This window comes from Hermetia illucens, chromosome 6 (assembly GCF_905115235.1).
Source record: "Hermetia illucens chromosome 6, iHerIll2.2.curated.20191125, whole genome shotgun sequence".
Taxonomy (NCBI): Eukaryota; Metazoa; Arthropoda; class Insecta; order Diptera; family Stratiomyidae; genus Hermetia; species Hermetia illucens.
The window spans coordinates 44,289,250-44,316,810 of record NC_051854.1 but is presented as its reverse complement, the minus strand read 5'-3'; the positions used below and the strand labels follow the sequence as shown (position 1 = coordinate 44,316,810).

The 27,561-nt window shown below is 45.8% G+C and overlaps 1 protein-coding gene across 1 annotated transcript in view; it reads left to right on the top strand.

The window, feature by feature from the left end:
* LOC119660384 (ras-specific guanine nucleotide-releasing factor 2-like) overlaps positions 1–27,561 on the top strand; it is a 323,473-nt gene that overhangs the window by 287,169 nt on the left and 8,743 nt on the right. Inside the window, exon 28 of the mRNA XM_038068909.1 lies at positions 9,911–10,108. Within this exon, the coding sequence (XP_037924837.1) occupies positions 9,911–10,108 (198 nt within the window). The remainder of the gene's footprint in view (positions 1–9,910; positions 10,109–27,561) is intronic.

The window sequence follows — 27,561 nt, the reverse complement described above, 5'->3', positions numbered from 1 at the left end:
TTCGGTAATTGTCCTTCTCCTTGCTATACCCACTCTATTCCCGAAAGCAGTTGTACGGTTCATAGTTTGAATTTACTCAATTGAAATCTCTGCATCACTTGTACAGACTATATTTGAGGGAGACCCATCTTCAGCATCAACCACTACCTTCCTACATCAGGGTTGCTTCCACTGACTCTACACCCCTGATCCGGCGGCCCCTATGCGACGAGTTACGGTCCAACGAGCCTGCGATCCTGTCTCGTTCTATTGCGCCTACAACCGGACAATATCCGCAGCCTCCTCAGCAACTAACGAATCGGAACACAGCCGTCCCACTTTTGACATCGTTCCTGTCGCCAATGAAGCTCCACTTCCCGCCGCTGCCATGGATCCGGTGCCAGTGGCCCCAAGCTAAAGGTGGCGTCCCCACCTAAACAGCTCCTTATTTCCAGACAGGGCTCAATCCATACAAGTGCCCCAATTCGCGGGTAAATTTCAGGGCAACCCGCCTGCCTCGCCGAGCTATATAACTGAATCCATGTTTAATGTCCGTCTGTTTTATCAGAACGTTAGGTGTTTAAGAACCAAGCTGGAGGTCTTCAATTTATCCGCGCTGGCTCAGCAACACCATGCCATCTGTATCTCCGAAACCTGGCTGGACGATGCCATATTAATCTCCGAGCTCCCCGAAGGGCACACTTTCCGCTGTGACAGGGACCGGGATGCATCGGTGGTAGGGTCCCAATTGCAATAAAAAATACACTCACCGCCGAACTCATCTTCTCCTCCTCTGGTTTTCCTTTTGATTGTGTTACTCTTCGTGTCTCCCCGCCCAACTTCGTTCCGTTCATTGTATCTAGTATATATCTACGTCCCCTGTGCTTGCCCTTCTCACCTGTATGAAGAATTGTTTGACAGTTTATCTGAACTCCTTCTGTCAGATTCCCTTCCCTCCCGTTCTTCCTTTGCGGAGATTTTAAAAACCCCATGCTCCACTGGCCTAATCATCCTAGCCTTCCAATTCCTTCCAACAACCTCTCTCCTTCTTCCTTTCCACTTTCCTCCTTTATGAACACTTGCTTTGCCCTGAATTTCAATACCACCAAAAACTAAAAACATACACTGCGGAAGAAGTCTCTACTGTCAAGTCAATGGTCACAAAGGCGCGTAAAAGGTACTTATGGAGCGTCAATCAATAGAGTTTCCAAAATGTCTGGTTTTATCCTATGTTCCTCTTCCGACTTTATCTCAATGCAGCCTTCTGACTCCGGGGAATTCAACCAAAAAGTTGGAATTTTGTAATCAAAATGAATTTATTTGTTGCCCAGCTCAACATTATTCTGTTCACTGTCAGTCTATCTCAGGAAGGTTAGAACTGTCAAACCACCGCATGCGATGAGTAATACAATTTAAATTTGATTTTAAGGGTTCTCTCCCATGTATGCTAAAGGAAGATGTACTATAATTTGATATCACTTGCGTCAAGGGGAAGTGCCGAGGTAGAAGACCGGCAGCATGTTAAAAACCTACGACACAATATTCTTCACCAACAGATTAAAGATGGTCTCTGGAGTCGATGCGGGAGTTTTCTCGAATACACACAGTATATCTGAGACGTACTGTCATCCAGGTTTCGCTAGTGTTTCTAAGTGATTCGAGGCTCACGCGTAAGATAGACATTCTGACTGACAGCCAAGCCATTAAGGCCTTGTACTTAGCGGCGACATCTTCCAGGCTGGTAGGACAGAGTAGAAATGTGCTGAACAGTCTGGACAGCACGCTCAAGGTTATCCTCCTCTGGATTCCCGGTTAAAGATGGGAATGAGCAGGCTGACGGATTGGCCAAGCAGGGATCTGCTCTTGGTATTCCTTCGGTGGGTACAGTCTGTGTCCCGCCAGCGACCGTCATAGGTGAAATCTACTCGCACTACTCACCAACGGCGGACTTCGGATGGCGAAGGCTCACCACTTGTGCTAATTCACGAGAGCTGTTGTCGCGCGCAAATGCATAAAAGATTATGACGATCTACACGGGGCACTGGTCTACAGGGAACCATGCCACCAGATCCGGTATACCATATAATTCACATTCCCAAAGCTGCAGAGAAGAGGGGGAAACGCTCAGGCACTTCCCTTGTATTGCTCAGCTCTAGTAAGAGTTCGGCTACGAACACTAGGTAAACCAGTCTTTGAGGGCGTCAGAGAGATCTCTGGATGCAGGGTGGGAAACCTCCTTCGTGAATGCTACGGGCTAGACTCTGCCTCCTTGCTCTCATAACAACAGCCAGGATGTTAGGAGTTTGGGGCATCAAAACGGCCCGCCCCAGCGCTAATTGGGCTCCCAGGAGCGGCCACTAGCATCCACCTACCTAAAGAGGCTAAAGGGAAGCCACTCATTTCTAGGATTCATTTTCAGAAATAACCATGAACTCATGCTGTTGTTTGCATAGGTATAAGATACTATCTAGGCCACAAAATACTTTTCGTCCTGATGTCTACCCATTTGGGACTCATTATTAGACAATCAGGGTCTGGAATACACCAGAAAACAATACCTATCTTGAACTTGAACCTTTCAATGTCCTTCGTGTAAATACAAACCATTTGCTCTTGCAATTAATTACATTATTCCACTCCTTGTGTAAGCAGGAAATCAGTAACACTCCAGAGTGGATCATCTGAAGGACTCCAGCAGTTATGTTCGTATTCCAATTGTACAAATCACACCAATTTGCGCTGACAAGATTTAAGATTTATCTTGATGATGAAAGTTGGATTCAACCCAAGACGAATACGTGTAATTCCCCCATTACAGTGAAACTAACTTGTCATCTGCAGTCCGGGAACTTTTCAAAGGATATCGATGCACACAATGATGGCATCCACAAAGTTAGCTCAGTTTGTTGTTTGTACTTTTCGTTCTACTGCCACAGGAATTTCACTAAAAGGACAAAAGTTTGAATTGAAGCATAACTGGAAATTTCTAAGATAAACTTGAGAATAATGCATGCTGTCATGAGAGATATACGCAGCTGTCTCCCCGTTCACTGCATATCCTTTTTGGTTTATCTTTCCATTGAAGTCATTACATCAGAAAATTCATTGCTTCTACATATAAGGACGAATAAACTATATAAACTAGTCTATGTAACCTGGGGAGGAATAAGGGTAGACCAGAGTGAGGCTGGACTGAATGAGCAGCCCTTGGCATTTAAGAGTTCTGCGAGAGAATTTGTAAATTTTATACGAAGTGAATGACAATTTTGAAGAACTAACTTTACTTTGGACATTTGAAAGCAGGACTTGGTTGTGGACATTTCAGGTCCTTGCTCTCTTATTTGACTCCCATTTAGCTGATGAAAATAATTCCGTTGTTTGCCTTCAGAAAAAATTGTTTTCGAGAAACATGCGAGGATCAGCTAAAATTATATTCACGGTGACGGGACTTCTGAGAACGCCTGGATGCAGGCCTTAGTCCTTCTACTCCGAAATAATATGTTAATGAATTTTTAATCCACTTAGCGTTTTAAAGTGGACATGAATGTCCAGAATACCGCGAACTCATTTGCCAACATTGGTATGAACATCGAAGTCGGTGGGAAACGACCAGAGTCTCGCGACTCCATCAGGCTTTTCATCATCATCAACGGCGCAACAACCGGTATCCGGCCTAGGCCTGCCTTTATAAGGACATCCCGGTTTTGCGCTGAGGAACACCAATTCGATGTTCCTAAAAGTTGCCTGGCATCCTGGCCTACACCATCGCTTCATTTGATATTGCCCTTATAGACTTTCCGGTCTGGATCATCCTCATCTATACGCATTAAGTGATCAGTTCTCCAGTGAAAGAAAGTGAAATGCTAAGTAGCTTCACCCATATCCTACATGCCCTTTGACCCATATCCTGGATGCGAGTGCAACTGCTGAGGACCTGATGGAGCAAATGGTGCAAGAAAGAAGAGCTAAATTGTTATATCTTTGCAAGGAACACGGAGGTCACTATCGTGATATGCCATTGCTGCCATTTAGATAAGAGATATGGTTAACTTGCAAGTGCGGGCCCATAGTCAAGGAGAGGGGGTTCGTTGACCGGAAGTAACTTTTTAAGTGTTTACCGTACACCGAACGAATCTATGTCTACTTTTAGCAATAGGCTAGCCGCCTTGAAGAACGAACTTAAAAACTCGGAAGGAAGAGTCGAAAGAGAGCCCTCGGTAAGTGGAGGAGGGGCATGCCTCATCCAGATTTTCGAAGTAAACAAATTTTGGAGATGGTCGCCAAGGCAGGATTTGTTGTCCTAAATATTGGTACAGCTCCGATATTTCGAAGCCCTGCTTACGAGGGCATTACCCTTGACATAACCATTGCTATGGACTCCTTAGTGTTAACGTTGCATCGATGGAAGTTACTGGCAGATTATACGGTTAGTGATCATTAGTTCTTTTCCTTTGAAATGACAAACAGCTCCTTCCAATATTCTGGCGTCCGGTAAACACTTGCCCAGCTGAACATCGGGAAAATATATTTTGGAAAATTTGTGGAACTTCTCCCAAGGGCGGCCAATGAGCGACTACACCTAGTCGTGGAAAGAAAAACTGCGACTGAATCGCTAGTAAACTCAACAACGAGCTTTATCACTGGAGCTTGAAATTCGTCGACTCCCAAAAGGAAACTTCGGCACGGGAGCTACCTATGTACTGATGAACGGATGGCTGAAAATGCAAAAAGGCTACCAAGGAACTGCCTCAAACTTCGGTGGATTGTTCAGCGTGCAAGAAACCAACAAACCCTTAGATCTTCAGAATACAAGAGAATGAAAAGAAACTGCGCCACGAAATCGACAGGCGAAATGCGTGCCACTGGCAAGAGTTAATCAGGGACGTTTTCAGGTTGCCGGTTACCAAAAACTCGGTGCCCATCGATCATCCTGTCCAATGGAAACGGTGAAGGTGGAGGAAACCTATCCTAGTTGACGTTGTCGACGAAAAACTGAGAACTTCGAAATGCATACTGCTCACTATAAAGAAATTAGAGGAAGCGGTCCTATCCATGAAGGACAAAAAAGCAGCAGGACTGGACGGTATTCCCAGCAAAGTGTTGAAATTTCTATGCAAGTGTAAGCTGGACAGGCTATTCAGCTTATTCAACGCACGTTTGACAGCTGGTGTTTTCCATCCCACTGGAAGGTTGCCAGGCTTGTGCTGATAACTAAGAGTTCTTGCGAAAAGGTGCCATCGGCGTACTATCCCCTTGGTAGTTGGACACAGCGGGGAAGCTGTTTGAGAAGCTCATCTACTCACTACTCGCCAAAACAATATGGGTTTAGAGTCAGGCGATCCACAATTGATGCGGTTGAGGAAGTGGTCTAAGCGGTGAAACTGGCTGAGGTACGTAGTGACAACTGTCAACGAATAGTGCTCCTTGTGACCCTAGACGCAAGAAACGCCTACAATTCGCCTTCATCTCGCGATGGTGCCACATACTTGAGGCGCTAGAGAATCGTTTCCATACAGTTTCCAGGCTGCCTTTTGTGAATATTAAAGGACTATTTAAAACAGCAGGAGTTCAGTGACATATCCTTGGCCTGGACTTTTGAAATACTTTATACGATACTCTTCTACCACTCGAAAACCCTGATAAATCGCATCTGGCCGAATACACGGAAGATTTTGTAACACTGTTTACCGCACACAAGGTTGAACAAACGCAGCACAGACTGCTTAATGATCATGAACCGAGTTAGCAGACGGATGGCTGCACTTGAATTCTCCCTTGCTTTAGATAAGATCGAAATCTTTATCCTGACCATGGAGAAGATTCACACAGTCCTTCCTATTCTGGTTGGTGAAACCATAGTCTCGTTGAAGCCGGCGGTGAGACAATTTGGCATCATAATAGACACAACAATGAGCTTCTTTGAGTAGATTACGATTAGCTGGCTGATGTCCAATGTGGGAGGTCCCTCATCCGTTCATCAGTTCGTCCTTCTTTACGATCCCGAGGTATGGGCTGACCCGCTCGGTTAGGAAATGTATCGCAAGCGTGTAGCCTACGAGTTGTTTCCACCTACCGTAACGTCTTGGAGTCAGCACTAATATTATTCCGATCGCTCCCCATGTTGATGTGCGGAAGTTTAGATAACTCAGAAGAGCTGAAGAAAATAAGGAAGTGCTCGCTTTCGAAGCGAGATCCCACACTCTGAGTATGGCAGCAAACCTTGAGACAGAGAATCGAGGGGTAGAAGGACCGTACATATCATCAAAGACGTACGGTCGTGATTCAATCGACTATTACCTAATTAAGCACCGTAAAGAACATGTGCATTTTCTGTCTTACCTGTACACAATAGGGAAATCAAGGTCAACCGACCGCATTTATTACAAGAATGTGGTGGATGATGCCTGCCAGACCTTTTCGTTCTGCTGAAGGTGCAAGTACCATCGCCATCACCTTCCGATGGAAGGTGTCAAGTGTCTCCATACACCATAATTCTGGCCATACTGCAGAGCGGCGGCACGGGGGACAGAGTGGCACGTTACACCTAAGGTATTCGTGACCCGATAAAGAGGGTGTTCTATTCCGAAAAAAACTGTACCGAACAAAAACTCCGATAGAACCGCTGGTCCTGAGCAGATGGATTCGCACAAGGCCCGATTGCAAGTGTAGTCGACCAGCCTAGCTACAGCCGAAGAGGAAAACCTCATTAGGAAATGCACAGCAGTGGTGAAGCCTATGCGGTTGGCAACGCTCCCCCAGAAGAACGTCAGCAACGGCGTCAAAAACGACTGATAGAACTGGAGGAATTATTGAAACGCATCTCTTTCTACAGGCGAACATGGAATACGATAAGAAAGCAGAGACAGACGCACCCTCAGCTGAAACCGGTGCAAGCCCCAACCAGACCGCAGAAAGCCCACTGTAAAGCGAACTGTGGATAAAGCGGTAAGGGGACGACGTGCCTGAAGGAGACTTTAGCAAAGTAGTTTAGAGGGCCCAAAAAAAGCAGGCGATTAAGGGAAGGATAAACGGAAACAACTGACTACGCCGCCAGAGATCCATCTGCCCAAAGATAAGGATGCTGTAAACCAAAATTCAGTAGCAGAAAAGACGAGGAAACGAAGGACTAGACTGTCGGCACTGTTCATTAAGCCGACGGAAGGCAAGACATTTGCGGCAGACCTTACGGAAAACGAGGAGTGGCGGAGTCCTCGTCAAACTAGGCCCGAGGACGACTAGCAAAAGTACGTTCTGCGAAGCGGCCAAGGTGCTATTAGGGGAGAAGGCTCTTGTTTCTAGCCTAGAGCCCATGTGCCCTCTAGAAGTCCGAGATCTTGACTGCCTCAAAGAAAAGGTCGAAACGCAGGAGGTGATAACGCGTGAATGTCCAGAGGAAACTCGACCGGTGAAGGAATTCCCTTCCACCCTTCTCCTTCCGTTCGTGAAAGGGTTTGCCTGATTTGAAGGCTCCCAAAGCCGGAAGTAATGTGTCAAACGGTTCCAGGATACTGTTGCGGGGGTACAACACTCTGTACCTAAACGCATTCTGCTATCCTATTCTCAAAAGAACCAAGATATGAAAGGTTTGGTGTATTTCTTATGTAACTCTGCCCTGATGAGTAAATCTATTTTTCTTGGCTTATTGAAGCTTTGATCGGTAAGGGCGAAGTTCTCTAGCATTGGCCAGGATTCTTTTTGAATGTGCTGTGTGGGTTGAGGCGAAATTATGTGCTGAAACACATGAGCCTCGAGGTGTGTTGTTCAGCTAATGATTCGAGACCTTAATAGTACATTCACCTGTCTGCCTTCGTCCATGCCTTCAATGGAAATGTATTCTGCATGTCCATCAAGCCCTAATGCTTAACAAGGCTGCTTGCGATGAAGTTTCGTTGCCATCCACTCCACTCCGAGATGGCTCTACATTAATACCTTTTCGAACTTTCAGTCACATCATTGACAACTCGAATTATTAATCCGCAGAGAAACTACACCTCAACGGATTGATGATTCGAGGGGTGAATGACTTGGCCTAATGCTTCCAGAGCTTGGCAGCGTGTCCTCAAAAAGGTCAAAAATTGGCTGAGTGGTTGGAAGATTTCTGATCTCTCGTAAAACGTGCATTTGTTCCTATTAACTTTTTTGAGCAGGATATGGAGCACTAGTGAGGCCCAGGTAGCAGTCTACATCTAGGATTTGTAAGCTGGGAAGATACTTTTGTCTGATGTCGTAGAACTTCTTGATAGCTGCCGCATTCTCGGCTGCAATAGAAGCTTGGGATAGTAGCCTGTTGATGCAGGTGGTGGTCTGGAGTCCTCAAATTGTTGTAAGGCTCCTTGACTATTGTCCAAGCATTAGTATAATTGGTGTAGGAGATTATCAAATGACGTCACCTGACAACCAACTCAGTGAAGAGGTCGCGGAACTGCTGCTATTACAGGTAGTTGCTGTTGATGAGCCTGGGGACTTGGAGGAGCTCGACTCAATTGGCTTTTGTTGGCTCCCTGTTTTCTGAGCATAGCCCTGATGTCAAAGAGAAATCGGCACTGCCATCGCGCGTTGATTTGGATGGATATTTGGCCAGCTAGTTGTGGATATCGTCCTTCATGTGCTGGAACCATCGCGTACTGCTCCGTAAAACGATTTTGTCAAGTGTGAGTTGCCCTCGTTGCCACTGTGTTGAGAGCATATGGCCAGAATGCTGCGCCAATAGTGGAAGTTTCTACTGTAAGTACTTAGGCGTCTTGCATTACCCTGATTCCTTAGGGTTACCAAAAATGCCCAAAAGGCTATTCCCCTGGACTGGAGGCAATCTAAGGGCACATGAGCCCTTAGATGGTTGAGCGGTTGACGGTGGCACATAATTCGCATCAACTTTGGGGGAAATAAGTCGTTGAGGAAAAACGAGAGTGCTTGATAGAAACTAAGGTAGGAAAGGAATCGCCGAAGGCTCGAGTGACCAATCTATGTTTCATCAGAATGTGAGAAATACGGTCTAGTGAAGTCAAGAAAAAAGGCGCACCTTGCATAAAAGGAAAAATTCTCTTGGGATATGAAAAGCAATATTCTCTCCTTGAAATTTAGATATGTTTCGACAAACCCACTCAAAATCACTATTGCTGAGCAACCCGAATAAACCTACATAACTCGGAATTAACCTCTTTCAAAGATATCATATCCGCTAAAGCCGCTTAATTCCCAAATCATTTCACTATTACAACTATAGCCCATTCTCTGAAGCCAACATCCGCCATATATCCGAACGCCTGGAATTCGCTAGGATTCTAGTCACTGTCCAAAACGGTATACAATAAATCAATCGTATGTGAACTAATAGGATCCGGACATGGGTATCCAGTTGTGGGATACGCATGTAGCCGGCAGGACATTTCGGTACTCAACTTACTGATTAATTTATTGCATAACTCGCTTTTGGCTTAGATGCGAACAAAAAGGGAAGTGACTTGACATGTCTCCTCTCCAGGCTCCTTTGACTCCCCCCACCCCATCGAGTTCCCCACTCACTTCCATTACTGTGCGTATGGAATCAATACATGTATGGCCGTAGGCAGTGAACTGGCGATGTAACTTAAAGGATAAAGGAGCCTCGGCCCTAATTTATTGGTATTTCAGCTAAGCGTTGAGCGTAGAATATGTGCTTTTCTGGTAATCTGTCAGTGAGGAATTATGAATGTTGCTGACAGCTTTTGAGAGGAATAGCTGGCAATTAATTAGGCTCAAGGTAACAATGGGGCCAAGCATCTATCGGAGTCAGCAAAATATTTTTGTTTACACTAACATTGTTCGGAAGGTACGAGTATTTTGCGCGGATGTCGTTGGCAGATTGATGTCCTTTCCACCTGAATGTGATGTTTAAGATTTTTGGCAGCAGCGGTATGTACTAATGTCTTTTCTCTTTTGGGTTTGTTTTCAGATTAAGCAGACAATCACAAAGCTACAAGCGGTCGTATGCTCCGATGGACGTTTTAGATCCATGAGAGAAGCTCTCCATCGATCCGATCCTCCATGTATTCCATACCTAGGAATGTATCTTACGGACTTATCCTTTATTGAGGAAGGAACACCTGACTTCACCCCAGATGGTTTGTTGAATTTTTCAAAGATGAGAATGGTGAGTAATTTTTCTAATATTTTAAATTATACAATTTATGCATAGTGATGAATTTAGTGGTTCGAAAATCAATATACTTTCTGGATTGGCCCATATACAAATAATCCGGGAAAATACCGCGCTATTTTTCAGAGTCCTCGCCAGCCAGAGACAATGAACGCTGCCTCGCGGTAGTGGAAATGAACATATCTCATATAATTAGTGGCGTCGTGCTTTAGGTCACGGTCATTCCGTTTCTGGATTTACCCTCATTAATGCAGAAACGAAAAAAGCGCAGATCCGCGGGAGGCTTACTTAAAGGCTAGTACCAGAGGGCCAACTATATTCTGAATGAGATTGCGCGAAATAAGGAAGCATCAAGAATACAACAACAAACGCCTGGGCGATCACCAGAAACGAAATCTATCGATTTCGATGAGATCGTACGAAAAACAGGGAGCGTAGAGTGTGCAAAGGCTTGAACGCAAGGAACCTTTGCAAGCAGCGAAGCAACAACGGTCGACCGAAGCAGTCGCTGTTAACCCGTTTAGTGTCGTGGTCAAGAGTCTAACCCTGGATGACATGGCAAGGAGGAACAAGTGGATGCATACCCTGTGTGTGTGTGTGTGTGTATGGTGGGGGAGAAGCTACAGCTTCTGAGCACTCAGGCCGCGTTGGCCCATTGTACTCGCCTCCCCCGTCTAACGGAATATTCCGGATTCGTTAACGTATCGCAGGATTTCCGTTAGTGGATGTGATGCTACCCGTCGCAATTGGAGGACATCGGCATCAAAGATCTGATGCCTGATGCGTCCATAGGCGGGGAATTTACATAGGAAATGCACCGTGGATTCCGCTTCCTCATTATAGGAGGGACACGTATCATCTTCAGTAATTCCTATTCTGAACATATGCCCAGCTAGTGAATTATGGCCTGTCAGAATGCCCACAATACACCTGCAAGTCCTCCTGCTTTTCGACAGGATAAACTTTGCGGTACGTGTGTTGGGTTCTGGCAGGAAAAGTTTGGTGTGTCGAGCAGCATTTAAGCTCTGCCACCTGTCGTTATGGGAAATTTGTTCCCAGTTTTTGAAAACAGATTTAGCCAATGCTACTGATACCCCAATTGCTGGCTCCGGTCCCGGCATAGGGGAGATTGACCCCTCTTTCGCTAAAGCGTCCGAGATTTCAATTCCCTCTATGCCACAGTGACCAGGTACCCAGAGTAGTTCCACCGTATTGAATCTAGACATAGAGTTCAAACGGTTTCTGCATTCCTGAACGATTTTCGAGGTGATCAAAGGACTGCTCAATGCCCTCAGTGCAGCTTGACTGTCACTGCAGATTGCGATGCGCCTGCCCTTCAACCGCTCGTCAATCACCCAGTTTGCCACCCTTAAGATCGCATAAACTTCGGCTTGAAAAACCGTTGCATATTGTCCCAAAGGAAAAGCCCACTTCTCGTTTTTATTCGAGAGGTAGACTCCGGCTCCAGAACCCTCTTCTGTTTTTGAGCCATCGGTGTAGAAGACTTCCGTATATCCCGCCACGCATTCCTCTCGGTTTTCCCAGTCCTCTCTACGCTTCAGGGTAACTTCATATCTTCTACCAAACAGATGTATGGGGACACGAGAATCGGAAGGCATTGTAAGAACTGGATTCAGTCCTCTCAGTAACTCTTTCAATGCTCTGTGCCCCCCATATCCGTTGTTTTCCCATAGATCTAATCGAATTAGCCTATGAGCTGCTCTCATTGCAGCGCTTTGAATAAATATATCCAGGGGCTGCAAATTGAGTAATGCATTCAGAGCTGCGCCGGATGTCGTGCTCATGGCACCAGTGATACCCAGACAAACAGTTCTTTGCAGTGCGTCTAGTTTACGGTGAAAACCTTTTTGTCTCACCTTAACCCACCACACTACGGATGCATATACGAACATCGGCCTAATGATGGCAACGTATATCCACATTACCACATGAGGCCTGAGTCCCCATGTCGAGGCAAAGGTCCGTCTGCACAGCCCATAAGCTGTGAGAGCTCGTTTCATCTTTACCTCTACATGTTTGTTCCAAAGAAGTTTTTTATCTAGAGTGACTCCCAGATATTTCACTTCTTCGGAGAGTTGAAGGGTAGTACCCCTCATCTCAGGGAGACAAAGTCCATCCAGTTTTCTCCTTTGTGTGAATAAAACCATTGTGGTTTTATTTGGATTAACTGACAAACCATGTCTAAGGCACCAGCTGTCTATCAAATCAACGGCACGTTGTATATTTCTACACACCGTTCCAAGATCCCGATCAACAGCAAGTACAGCCACGTCATCAGCATAAGCTTGAGCGTGTATTGGCAAATTTTGCAGTTCGCAAAGCAGTGAGTCGATCAGCATACTCCACAGAAGCGGCGAAAGCACACCTCCTTGGGGGCAGCCCTTCGTCGCTTCTGTAGTCAGGTAGCGATCGACCCCTACCTCAGCGCACAACAACCTTTGCGTTAGCATAGTATGGATGCACTTAATTAAAGCATCATCAACACCATGCGCTCTGGCGGCATCACAAAGTTTTTGAAAAGGCGCACAGTCAAAAGCCCCTTCAATGTCCACGAACACCCCCATCGCGTACTCACCATTCAAAGTTGCATCCTCTATCTTTGTGACCAAAGAATGAAGAGCAGACTCACAGGACTTTCCACGTTGGTAAGCATGTTGGTTTTCACTAAGTGGGTGTGACCTAAGTGCGTTTCCACGAATATGACGCTCCACCAGTCTCTCCAAACCTTTCAGCAAGAATGAAGTCAAGCTGATCTGTCTGAAGTTCTTTGGATTAGAATAGTCATCTTTCCCAGGTTTCGGTATGAAAACTACCTTAACCTGTTGCCAAGAAGAAGGCACGTAGCCCAGAGCAAGACATCCTCGAAAAATAATTCTTAGAGGTCGCTCTAAATGCTCCATACCCTCCTTTAGCATTGCCGGATAGATGCCATCCATGCCAGGTGCTTTGAAATGTTCAAAGGACAGTATGGCAGCTCTCACCTTTTCATGGGTAACAACCGCTTTCGCAGTGTTCCAGTTCCCCTTGCAACGCTTGCGTGTTGAAAGGGTTGCAAGAACCGTCAACTCTCTCCCTACCACTTCTCTCACCCGTTCTCCCGGGTGGTGTACTTCCAGGAAGGTCTGTACTGAGTCCAGTCTGGAGCTCGTGAAAGTACCGTCGGGTTTTCTAAGAGAATCCAACTTGGCCGACTCATCCCTTTTGAGGACTCTGCACAGCCTTGAAGTCTCCCTTTCGCCTTCCAGTTCCTCACAGTACGCTCTAAAGAAGTCTCGTTTCGAGCACCTCACGAGCCTCTTATATTCACGTTGTGAGTTCCTGAAATTTAACCAGTCTTCGTCCTTGTTACTTTTGCAAGCACGATTTAGAAGTCGGCTGGTTGATTTCCTGAGTTTTTGCAGTTCTCGGTTCCACCAAGGAACCGTTTTACCGCTTTGGCCTCGGGAAATAGGACAAGCCTCTTCATAGCACTCTAAAAGTGTGCCGTTCAGAGCTTTCAATTCATCTTCCAGCACCAAAGGAGTCCTTAGTCGCCTAGGGAACTGTACTTTATTGCCAAGAAGTTCATTGAACTTTGCCCAATCCGTTTTCTTAGGGTTCCGTCTTTGTACTGCAGACTGTTCGCCCACAATAGTCAGATTGAATTCTAGGTATCGGTGATCTGACAGTGAGACCTCGTCTACCACTCGCCAGTGTGTAATCAACTCTTAACAATTTTGGGGTACAGATTGTTAGGCCAATTACTTCGCTTCTTCTCGGTCCCACGAACGTAGGGGCGCACCCTACGTTTGCAATCATAAGACCAGCTGAAGTGAGAAATCAAATAGCTTCTCTCCTCTTGGATTGCATTTGCTACTGCCCCAACAAATATGTTGAGCATTCGCATCGCAACCTATTAAGAGTTCGAGACTACTTGATTCTGCATACGCCACCAGATCCCTAAGTTCTTGCGTCGGTGGAGGATACAAAGAATCATAGGGTAAATAAGCGGAGGCAACTATGGTGTTTTTCCTCTCGCCATTTATTTGGTATTGTATGATGACCGTAGCTAAGTCCTGGGAACAATATTGTCTCAGCATAGTTGCCTCTAACCGTCTTGACATCAGGACGCAAGCTCTCGGTCTTATGGATCTTTCGTCGTAGAAGATCCTAGCTCCCTTTACTGATCCAATACCACAGATTCTGTTAAATCGAACCCACGGTTCTTGCACCAGAAAGATATAGGGGAAATCCTGCAGCTTTGTCATTCTCGCTGCCAACAGGTAGGAGGGAGCTTTGGCATGCTGCAGGTTGATTTGACCAATCTTTATGTTTTTCGACATAAACTTAGTCTATTTTCGCTGACAGAAGAGTCTGGTGCGTTCAGTGTGGATCTTACCGGGGTTTCCAGTTTATCCCCACCTTCCGCCGGTGCTTGGTTGGTAGCTGTGGATGAAATTCTACAGATCTAGCACAGGAGCGGGGTGGGGTTGGTGCCATATTATTATTATTCTGTTATAGGAAAGTCGCACCGCGTCCTTCAAGAACAATTGTGCCCCTTTTACTGGTTATAGTGTACCTATTGATCATAGTATCTCAAGCAGGCCTATAACCGTTAGGAACTTTAGTATGTTCCCTACTTGCAGATCTTTCAGCTTTGCATTTGGTATTAAGTGTTCTCCCAGAACCTCGACCTACTTTGCGGAAGTGCTGGACACTGTCCCAGAACGTGTATAGAGGTTTCATTATACTCTGCACAAAACCTGCAATGTCCGTAGATATCCCTAGCTTCCCTAGGTGATAGTTTAGCCAACAGTGACCAGTGAGAATTCCCACTATGATTTGGAGGTTCTTTTTGGTCAGGTTTAAGCAATCCTTGGTACGCATGGTTTCGCATCCCCCAATAAGCACCCTGGACTGCTCCATCCCTGGTAGGCCCGCCCAGTACAGTTCCCTCAACCGTTCCTCTTCATTTATTAGAGTCATAGCCATGAAACCGTTTCCGATTCCACAGAAGGGTTCTGGCCCGTATAAAGGCGGCCTTGCTCCCTTCTTGGCTAGTTCGTCCGCTGCCTCGTTGCCTTCCCACCCAGCATGGCCTAGAACCCAAAGTACCCAGACCTTGTTGGACGAGCCGAGTATATTCAGTCTCTCAAGGCATTCCCGTACCAGTTTAGAGTTCACCTGGTTGGACCTAAGTGCCTTGATCGCTGCTTGGCTATGGCTATAGAAAAGATTGACAATGTTCTCTACTGCAAAGTATCTGCATACTAAGTTGGATTAGGGACTAAACGTACAACTCAAGAAAGGTAGATGGCCATTCTACATCTGCAAGGGAAGCTTTTGAAGCAAATTGGTTATCCGGTGTGGATGATGTACATAGTTGTGCTTCACCCTATCCGCATGTATGGTTGTATTGAATGATGGCCGCCGCAGAGCAGGAAATGCAACGGGAGCAAGCATGATAGGATTCAAAAAACTGCGTGCACAGGTGCTATTAGGGCTATGCCAATCTCTTCGCTGTATGCCTGCATCTCCCCCTTTTGGATATATACAATAGCACTCAGTCCTGTTAGACTACGTATGTCCAAATGCTGGACAGCAAACAACAATGGCCATAGTAACATCCCAGACGAAGTACCTCGGGCTTTCCGGATGAGTTACGACAAGCTTATCTTCAAGATGAATTTTGCTCAAGGCTTTCCAATTAGGGCCAAGTGGAGGACCAGCTACGTGCTGCAAAGTAATGATACAATATTCTTAACAGAAGGGAGTTCCTTCGGCAAACAAGATCATGCCAAGAACATCAGTAACGAAGGCGAAAATAATGGGGTGAAAGAAAATCGCTGGCTCCCGATGGCGATTTCGCGACCCGCCGCATCTGCCCAAGAAAGACTACCACAAGAGATACTCCAAAATAAAGGGATTGACCCATTCAGGAGAAGCTCTTCAATTCTCCGATCTCTACCAATGCCAAAAACGGCAAAAAGTCCGAAAATCACCTTAAATGCTAACGGTGACGGAGTGTTTAAAAAAGGTGACCCGAGCAGGACTCACAGAGAACAGAGCCCTGACATGGAGGGACTACCTTTCATGCAGCTTGGAGCGAAGAACGGAACTAAAAGTACCCAAAGGAGAAGGCGTTTGGAAATGAGTTGTGAGAAGCGGGTATACTCTGTCCTCCTCATTCTAGGTAAATGTCCAATATTCCTTCCAGTGTGTGACCTGGTAGAAAGCGTATCCCATTGAATACAAATTTCGCAGCCTACCCTTTGCACAGCTACCTGGCGACAAGGTCTTCCTGCTAATCATGAGTGAGTACTTGTTCGGCAAACGTTTTTGGCAAGATGACCAGTCGAATGCCATTGATCGCACCGGCATAGCTAATGAAGGGCTTCCTGATTGCTGCTTTCATCCCTTATCTACCCGGGTTTCCTCCCTTCTTAGGTTGTGGTATGGGTTTTTTGGAAGCAAGACCCTCATGCGGGTTAATCTCCGCTGCTTCCCGCTTTCTTGGCTCCGATGAAGGTGGCCCCCGCCCCGTTGTCACTTAAAGCGTTTAGCAGGGATATTGGTAAAGACCGCAAGGTTTGGATCCGTAGATCTATGTTTCACGAAACTCTGCTGCTCTTTAGTAATGAAGTGACCGAAGTGCGCGGTCAACCAGTCGTTGACGTATCTTTCGAGAATTTTGGAGCAAAAGGAGAGAAGAGAGATGGGCAGTGTTGACATCAAGAGAGGGGTCTCCGCTCTTAAAGATGGGGATAATAAGGACTTCTTTCTAGAGATAGGCAAAGTAGAATTCTTGTAGACTTTTGTTGTAGATTATACACGTATGGAGGGAAATGTGTCTTCTTGAGTTAAGAAGGAAGAGGTTTTTAAGCCCATCGAGACCAGATCCATGTCGGACTTTGGGGACCATGGGGTCAAGGTTAAAAATAAGGAATTCAAGGCGTAAGGAGAGAAATGGCCAGAGATTCGGAGCAGTCTGTAGTCAGAAGAGGCGTAAAGGGTAGGTACAGAGAAGGTTTCAGGATTGTTGTGGGGAGTTGGCAGTGGAGTCAACAAAACTGATAGAATAAGGGAGAGATTGAGTGGGATTAGGAGAATTGCGAGTGTGGGACCAAAAGGGTTTGAAGTTACTGCGGGCAAGGGCAGCCTCGACGCACAGTAAGTACCTGCGCTTTTTTTAAATATTGGCTTCATAGTGGAGCGCATAGTCTTAAAGTCTCATTCTTAGAAGCCCGAAACTTCTTCCACACTGCATGTTTCAGGAGAATATTATTAAGGATCTTCGTTGTGAAAGAAGTTGGGTACGAACGCAGGCAATCAGGGCAAACAGGAGAGGAGATCGGATGGATTTTATATCAAGAGAGAGGGTTTCAGCGGTAGCACCGACTAAAATCTGGAAATGTAGTTATCTCAATATCAAGATCAAGTCGTAACTGTTCTGTGCTAGTGTTCTTTCTGTGTTGCTATATGGAAATAATACATGGAAGGTGATCCCCATTGTTACTCAAAAGCTCCAGACTTTTGTCAACACCTGTTTGCGTCCGATCATCGGAGTTCATTGGTCTGATATTAATACAAATGAAGAACTTGGTCGATGCAGGCCTGGTACTCGTACGCATTCTGATCGGAAGGCGGAAATGATAGTGGATAGGTCACACATTTAGGACTGGTGACAATTGCCTAGCTGACGATGTCTTGCTGACGAATAGGCTCTCCCAAGATGGTCGATGAGTGAGTCGCCCTAAAGGCACTTGGCACAGAACAGTAGAAAAGGAATGCAGGCACCTCGGAAAGTCGTGGGAATAGCCGTATGGTGCCGCGTAGATGTGGTTGACGTGCTATACCTCACCATTGGGAAGGTGCTCGGATCCTCTGCAATTATATTATTTTTGGGCGTTTAATGTCGGTCTTAAATTGATGTGAAGTTCTATCGCTCTTTCTAAAGCAAGGGAGTACTTACAGAAGTGCAATTTGTTAACCCTTTCCAGTCCTCCTATCTATAAATTTCATCACGTTGAAGGCACCAGTATACCATAGAAATTAATCTCAGCACCTGAGTGAATAAATGCGTATACCCCTCCAGCTACAAACTCAATAATATCTTGTATTCTACAATCTCAAGACTACATAAATATTCTACTAATCAGTTGTGACGATAACACACGTCTGTATTGTAGAACATAATGCTGTTTCCAGGTCCATGGTTATGCACTATAGTGGAGTGTTTATGTTCGCCTCGTTCAAGAGGAACATAAACGAGTAAAATACTTTCAACTCCTTGTAAATACGAAAGTCAAGCTTCCTTTGGAACAATTACAATCCATTACAACAGTACCCTCTCCTCACTGGAAGCAACTTTAAATTACGCGTTGAATAAATACCACTGTCTCACCTATATATGCCTTTTCTCGAACTTCTGGAAACGCAAATATGTAGTGAGTAAGTATTATAGGAGTAGTGACTTTCGCAGAATATCCTTCGTACCCGTTTCCTTAAGCAACACTCGAGTATATGCTTCGCCTCTTCGGAATGTTTGCCTCCTTCACAAGTTAAACTCTTGACCTACTCTCCTACTCTGCCACTCTGAATTCAGAGAGGATGTCAGTTTGTCTGAGAAGAGAAGCTACCATTGTTGTGCTCGATGACGCTAAAGTAACTTTCCTGTTTGTTCACCCCCCATCCCTTCGGAAAATCCCAGGAGCGCTAAATATATAGTGTATAACGTGGAAATTTCTTCATTATAATGTTTCTGTAATTGAACTTAATTATAAAATTTAGCATGGTACGAGGAGGGTTAAGTCCTGGTACAAGCCAGAAGGGTTGAATTCACCATCTCTTCTAATTCTCTAGGGCAGCTACTTAAATCCTAATTATGTGGTATGTCTCACCTTGACTTTGTCCGTAAACATGGGACTTTATGGAGTGTTTATGGGGTTAGTTGTTAGGGGTGGATTGAACGTGTCGTTGAAAATCAGAACACGTGGAGAATTCAAGGTCCTTTTAGAACTATTCAGATTGAACCAGGGAGAAAATTTGATACGGTGCAAATAGTCCTTTTCTGGGGAGCATGTTTTTGATTTCAATTGAGGTCTAGTTCCTACTGAAACCTGGGATTATGAATATTTCATAGCAAATCAACACTTAATTGGTGGTATTACATCGAAAAGATGTAACCAAAGAAGGGAATTAGTTGCATTTGTAGATTATGAATATTAATTGAAGGCACATAGGATACGACAAAAGAGCGGGTCAATCCGGAGGAGGTGAGCCTTGGGACAGACACGAGTTATGATAATGTGAAGTTTATTATCGAAAATGTTCTCTTTTCATGCTGAGAAGGCGGTGGGTCTATGGAACGAAAATGCTTTTGTCAGCCCCTGATCGAAGCTTGACAATTTGAACAATTTTAGGAGGAACTGGTTCTATAGAAACTGTTTGCCATGTTAATTGCCATCTTTCCTATTTGGGGAATTAATTTTCTATTCTTTTTTTGCGCTGTTAATAGCTCTCCTTTTCTGTCCAAAAAGTCTGGAAAGCTAAATCCGGTTGAATTTGATTAGCAGCAGTGAAAGTCAAAGCTTCGCTATTGTCAGTCCCTCAGGAGGTGGACGACCTTAACGGGTCGCTTACGATACGGGTAGTGGCGTCCCCGAGGTGCCCCAGCAAGGTAGTCAGAACCCCAGCTGGCTTAATACCAAATCCTAGGTAGTAGCCTCGAGAAAGTTTCTCGGCAAAGAACGAACTGCTAATGACCGATAAACGGCGGGACACACTGGGAATCCCGGAGCCGCTGACAACTCCTTGTCGATGTCGATGGGGTGATGTGGACCTATGCCTGCCAAGGTGATAGTTGTGGCGTGTATCAGGAGCCAGTCGCTTCGGGACTCTAGCCGGGTAATGTACATTGAACCGGTATTAGTAGACCGCGTTGCCCCGAGCGAGCGCTGATCCCTCCTTGATTTCCGGGATCAGATAATCGTAGGTCAGACCTCAATAAACTGAGGTGGGAGCTTTGTCCACGAGGGTATACCCGTTTCCGACTATTGCGGCCCGCTTCCTTGCACACGATACGCTGGTAAAGAACGTAAATGGCGAAAACAAACAAATCGAACGAGGAGATAGTGGAAATGGAGAGTGAGCTGGCTGCGGTTAAAGGAAGCACGAAAATGCGTCACGAAACATCGGGATACACAAATAGAGTAGAAGATTCGTAAAGTGACGCGTCACTTGCAACGAAGACGAGCACCCAGACAGTACCACCCTGTGCTATAGTTTCTGAAAGAGGCACAGTATAAACAGCCGAAACTAACCAAATGGTTTCGAATATAAGCCGAATGAGAGCACTGTCAACTACTCTAGCGAAAGCTAATTAAGAAATGCTCCGTAGTTGTGAAGCGCATGGGATCTGCGACGTTCCTCCAGAAAAACGTCAACAAAGGAGTAAAAAAAGGGCCGATGCAGCTGGAGGAGCACCTGGACAGAATTTCATATTATAGGCGGACATGGAGAGTAAGAGATCTGGGGGAAGCAGAAACAACCACGCCCCCCACTTCAAGTGCCAAATGAATCGCAGACAGTTCATTACAGAGCACATTGGGGAAAAACCGAAAGGAGGAAGGGGCATCTGGGGGAGACTTTACTCAGGTACTCTCCAGGACTCAAAAGAAGAAGGCAAACAAGGGCAAGAGACAACACCACGCCGCGTCATCAACAAAATCTATGCTTAAAACAAAGGCGGACACGATGGACACTGGACCAAAAGAAAACGTGGAGAGATAAAGCAGGACTAGACCGCCAGCTCTGCTCATTAAGTCGACGGGAGATAAGACCTCTGCGTAAGTTCTTAGTGAAATCCGTTACATGATCAAACCCGAAAATAGTGAAGCTGAAGTGTGTTCCATTGATAAAGCAAAAGGTGGTGGAATCCTAGTCGAGTTAAGCTCGGGGACAACAAATAAAGTTACGTTCTGTCAAGCATTCAAGGGAATTCTAGGAGAGAAAGCTTTAGTTTTCAGCCTGGAACCCACGTGCTCAATGGAAATCACAGACCTTGACTGCTTCACTGAAAAGAACAAGGTAGGAGAGGCCATTAAATCCGAATGCCCGGGGGTAACCAATGTCCGCATTGTTACCACCTCTGCAAACTCCCGAGGCCAAAAACTCGCTGCGGTGGAAGCTACCGAGCAATACACGAAGAAGTTTTAAACAGCGGGAAAATTAGAGTTGGTTGTGTAGTGTGTAGGATACGAATCCTCTGGGCGGCCCCAACTAAGTGTGATAGATGTCTGGATTATAGGCACACGTTTGCTACCTATTAGGGAGCTGACAGAAAGGCAACATCCCCCAAATGCGGCCGGTCTGGCCATAATGCGAACACCTGGAATGAAATGGAAAACCGCGTCCAATGCAGGGACTGTGGCGCGTCAGATGAAAACGTTGCGCACTCTGCTGGCTCGGGGCGGTGTCCAATCTTCAGAGCAGAACTGGAAAGAGCTAGGGTGCGGTCAACATGATTTGCATGCGACAAATCAATATGGGCCGGAATACAACCGCTCACGAGTTGCTAGCGCAGTTCGCTGCGGGGACCAAAGTTGATTTCATGGCAGCTTCATGGCACCCTAACATATCAGGTACCGATGCCATCTGGGTTCGGAACGGCACCCTTCTAAGATTCATCTCCACGGCAGTTCGGTTTTAGAGCAAGGAGATCCACTGTTGATGATGTTATGCAAGTCGTGGGTGCCATTCGACGAGCCGAGCTACATAGGTGCCGAACTCGACGGGTGGTACCCCTCCGAACGATTGACGTCAGAAACGTCTCTAATGCCGTAAGATGGAATAACATTTTAAGCACGCTAGACAACACCTTCCAAGTGCCGAACTATCTCTTAGGGATATTGAGGGACTATCTGAGTAACCGCTCCCTGCTCTATGAAACGCTAGAGGGTCAGAGGGGGATGGAGGTCAAGTCGGGGGTAGCACAGGGATCCATCCTAAGCCCGGATCTCGGGAACGCTACCTATGAGGGTCTCATTAAATTCAACATGCCAGATGAGTTGCGGTTAGTCGATTATGCAGATGATGTCACGGCGCTTGTTACTGGACGTACTGTCGAACAGGCACAAAGCAAACTCGGCATATTGATGCGACGGGTAGGCAAATAGTTTCAACCTTGCACTGGAAAAAAATCGAAGTAGTCATTCTGACTACAAAGGGAATTCCGACCTTGCGTCCCATATCGTTCGGCGATAATCGAGTCAAAACCAGTGGTAAAGTACCTCGAGCTGGCTTTTGACTCAAAGATGAGCATTTTCGAGAAAATCAAAGCAGCAGCAACATGGCTGCAGCGGGAGTTTCGGCGTTAAGTAGGCTAAGGGCAAATATTAGAGGTCCTATATCTAGCAGGCGACGTCCAATGATGAGTTCAACGCAGTCTGTCCTGCTTTACGGTGCAGATGCGTGGGCTGGCGCTCTTGATAAGGAGGTGTATCGTAAGCATCTCGCGCAAGTACAGAGAGGGGGAGCGATTGCCGTTTGCGTACTGCACTGTCTCTGAACCGGCCGTGATGGTGATCGCGGGAGTGATCCCCGTTGCCGTCCTTACTAAGGAGTGTTAAGCCATATACAAGCGCAAGGGAGAAAAGCCAAGGGAGGTAGTTGCTCCTGAACAATGACAAAGATCCCTAGACGAGTGGCAACTCTCTTGGCAAAATGAAACTAGAGGCAGATGGACTGCGCGGCTCATTGGCAACTTAGGTGGTTGGCTGAATCGAAAGAATGGTCCGACTAATTACTTCCTTACCAAGTTCTTAAGTGGGCATGGAGGTTTTCAGTCTTCTTTGTACAAGATTGGAAAGGCACGAAAGGCAATTTTTTTCTTGCGCAAAGTGGGATTAGATTCATCAGCAACTCCATTCAAACACAGGGGATTTATCTACAGACAACATTGTGGAGGAGAGGCTGAGGAGTGCTGACAAGTGGAGCCGCGTTGGCCATTACGGTCAGGCCCTTCTACTTGCAAAGAAGATAGAGCTCGGTCGGTAGAATAACCGGATGGCAGACGGTTTCTTGAACTAGAAGTTTCCTTCCTTCTCTCCCTTCCCGCTGGTGAAAAGAATTCCTTGATTTGAAGGCTCCGCAAGGCGGAAGAGTTCGAGGACTAGCACAAAGTAATGTGACAAATGATTCCAGGCTAGCTCTTTCACGATCGGGGTGTTTAGTTGGTAGTCTGACGACGTCCCGTTGCGTCCAACATTCTGTGCGTAAATGCATTCACCTATCCCCCATGGCTGAAAAGGGAGTTGCATCTGATACGACAGATCATTCCATTAGGGATCGTCTGAAGAACCCATAGATCACAGAAATGCTAGACGATTCTACATATACATACAACCGGGATATATTCCCAAGAGTATTAGGTAATCATTCTACCCAGAGGGAGTGTTCCGTCTAGTATTTAGAGGGAGATATGAAGAGATATGAAGACTGAATCGTGTTACAACGTCATTGTCGGGGCTCTACAGCTCAATTCAAACCTTGACCATGAGCATATCCTTCAACCGCGTCCCCCCTCCGGTGGACATCATTTTTCTTATTTGCGTACAGAAGACATATGGGTCTGTAAGAGAATGGTTCACATGGAGGTTTACCAGTCTTAGGCAGCCACTTCCATGCTATAGGGAATATCCTCCTCCATATAACTCGGCGAATATGTCCGGTTCAGATTTCGAAGCGAGCTCATACGGTATTCCGTGCAGGCCCGGGGTCTTGTCGTCACCTAATCTGCTGTAGATCTCCAGCAGCTCGTCAGTGGTTACTGTCGGAATTTTTTTTTTTATTTTCTTGTGGCAACAACTCTAGAATGAGTTTCAACAAGAGAGTAGGGCACGTGACCTGCGAAGACGATCGGCCTCTGAATCGTCCAATCACAAAGATAAAGGCGCTCCTCTACGGGTTTACATCGGCCTCAGAGCAGACCTTCTTAAAACATTCCCTTTTGCTCAGCTGGATGCCAAACTTGAGATTGTTACGAGCTTATTGGTTTGCATGCCATCTTTTACAACTGATTGATCCCACTTATTGCCCTTTGGGCCGTTCATCTGACTCGGTGGCAAACTGATTGAAGGCTGGCTAGTTCACTATTCCACCAGTAGTTGGGTCTTCTACTGGAGAATGTGCATCTTCTAGGCATAGACGTGTCACATCTTCAAATTCAGACAATGTGAGACTGGGTGGGGTTTAACGGCTGTACACGTACACGTCGTTTACTTTTGCCCACACAAAGTCATTGCTTGGTGACTCAAGGTGCATTGTCTAGCTTGCTACCGTCTACTTCGTCGCTCCACCACTCGAGTCAGTGACCCATAGGCTCCCGCGACGGTTCCTGTATCGTTCACTTACGATGACAAGTTCGATCTCAAACTCGTGGATGGTCTGCTCAAATAAATCCTGAATTTGAATGAACCTCATTTTTTCATTGCAGTCACCACCTTCCTAAATTCCGGGAACTTACCATTTCCGGCAATGTGCCAGTTATCCCGTCCCTTCTTTTCTTCGCACAATAGGCACTTGGGGTCCTTATTGCATTGCTTGGCAATCAGGCCTTTCTCCCCGCATCTTCTGCGTTGCTCGGAACAATTGGCGTCATTGGTGCATGTCTTCGCGAAGTGTCCAAATATGAGGTTCCTCCAACTGACATTGGACATCCTTCAACGTAGCGCAAATTTCCCCTCTCGGTGTTACTTCACCGAGATCTTCGCACAGAATATATCTAGATCTCATGTTTTTGGGCACGTACCGTGACGTTCTCCAAATGAGCTCACAATCTGGTTGCGAAAGCCGTCAGTTTTACCCAAGCTAGATTTTTCAACTCAAACATGAGATCGCCTTTCTGAGTCCTTCGGACTTTACTGATATTTTTGGGTAGATCTTTTAGGTCGGAATAAGCTTTGACCTTTTTCAGTATCTCTCCATACGACAGATTTGCCTTAGTGGAGATGGCAATTGCCTCCGGACGCATTCGCATCCTCGATGTCTTGTTTGCCTTTTTTTCTGAGTGAGCTTGATCCATCCACCTTTTTCGGTTCCCTTAGGTTTCGCTTGGATCAGCAACGATCGTACTAGGGGCTCAGACTTCATCCTTTCCGTATTTTTAGGTCCGTTCTTCGGAACTACTAGTATACTTTTCTTCCTTTTAGGGACTTCCCGACTCCCTAAAGGATCTTCATCTTTCTACCGTGCTCATTTATTTGGTGGCAGGCCAATGGCACTACAGTTAGGTGTGACTTTGATGGCCTATGACGCTGTTTGGACCGTCGTTTTCAGCTTTTGTTTGGGTTCTCTTTCCTCTCCTCCTTTCCTCCTCTTGCGAATTATTATTCAGGACCCTTATGGGACTCACCATGTTTTAATAGCTTGGTGCGCGTTGCGCTTGTCCTTTATGAACTCAGATGGCTCAACTATTTGTCGCCCCAAGCTGCATGAAGGGTAGTTCCTCCATGTTCGGGTTCTCTTCTCGATAAGTCCTAACCGGTAAACAGACAGACCTGTTTAAACATTCCGTCACTCTTAACCTTTAATGTATTTCCAGACTTTTCGACATCTTTGGCATTGGTGAGATTGCAAAAATGGAAGACCTCCTCCTGAATGGGTCAATCCCTTGATTTTGGAGTATCTCCTGCGATCGTCCATCTTGGACAGATGCGCTGAGTGCAGAAACCGGCTTCGTGGGCCTCTTAGTCCATCATTTTTCATATTCGTTATTGGTGTCCTTGGCAAAGTCTTGCTTCACTTGAACACCTCTTTTTCCAAATCTAAATCACGTGCAGCATGCCAATTTGTCCACCATCGAAGCATTGCGTTTGAGGGATATCAATGGCCGGGAGCCCGCTTGCTCACTCGCAAAAACCGCCGGTACTGGAGTTCCAACCCCGCACCGTAACTTCAATTCTTCTCACTACTTCTATGTTGGCTTTATTTTCTGGGTATCCTTCACATAGCTATTTTGGTCGACGCACCACAGATGAGTAACCTCTAGCCCATGCACAACTAGCAAAGAAAAGTACGTGAATGCATATTTTCATAGGTATGCCCCTATCCGCCTCCTGAGATCGCCCCTGATGGGAGATTTGGCAACTCTCCTAAGGTCTGCCTGTCTGTCTGTATGTCGCACCCGATTTATTCAGAAACGGCTAAGGCTATTGTAACGAAATTTGGTGGGAACGTGTGGTCTGTAAATCCCTTTACATACAGTAAATGGCGCCATTTTCTGTTAAATTTAGGGCGGGCTCTCCATTCATGCGAAAGGAGGGTGTCCATTTTTTTGCAGAATATAATGATGTGGGGTATCAAATGAAAGGGTTTGATTAGTACTTTTCGAAGTTGATCCTATTTCTAATATTGGGTGAAACATAGGGGAGTGGGGGTTCAAAATGTATGCCTGGAAAAGAGTAACAGGTTTCGTTCTTAGAACCTATCCAACCGAAAGCTCCGAAAGAAATTCACAGTGGTGTACCTATACAAAATCTAGGCTCCGAAATACATCCCTTCCTGATACTTGGATATATCAAGGAGTTTTTTGCTCACAGAAGGTGAACATAGAACCCAAAGCGTCCAGCTTTCGATATTCCGGTTGGTTTTATTTGAATAGTGGGTATCTGTGCGGAGTAGATAAAGATTGGGGAATGACTGCTTATGACGGTCCTAAATTGATTTTCGCAGCCTCATCGAAGAAAGATCGAACTAGCCATTACGAGATCGATGTTAACACGATTGATTACTGGCGAACTTATCATTAGATTACTGGATTGGATACAGTGCGGCTGAGAGCAGATTACTTTGCTGGTATGACCCTGTAAGATGGTTTGGTTGCCTTCCCGCTGAGCTTAGGATCGGCAAACGATAGTGATGGTAAACTGGATAGGTCCCTTTTTTGATCACAGGTGGTTTGCCAAGCGTAATGAGGTTACTTAGAGATAGAGGGGAGTATTTGGGTGTTACCTTCTGTCCCAAATCTAATGAGACTTACTGGTGTGCAGGATGGAGAAGAGGACCCAGGTTTTCTTGAAAGTCACAGCGGTATTTGCCTTTCCAATAAGCTTATTAGTCTTAAGCTCCACTTGTTTTCCCCATAAGAGCATATATAAAATGATGTGAGCTTCACCAGACGGGCAGACACTCAGTCAAATCGACAAAGTTTTCGTCGAAAAAACAGCTGCCTTAGGCATATTGGTCACGAGGACGCTACGAGCTGTTAACTGTGGCTCGGACCATTTCTTGGTTAGAGTGAAATACTGCTGCCGAACAGCTAAAAACGATGCTAAAAACCTCACGCTCGTCTTCAAGAAAGTAGTGGCGAAATATGGAGAGATCAGAGTGCGGCTAGAAGCACCCTTGGGCATGTAGAACGGATGAACAGTAACAATAGTTCAATGATA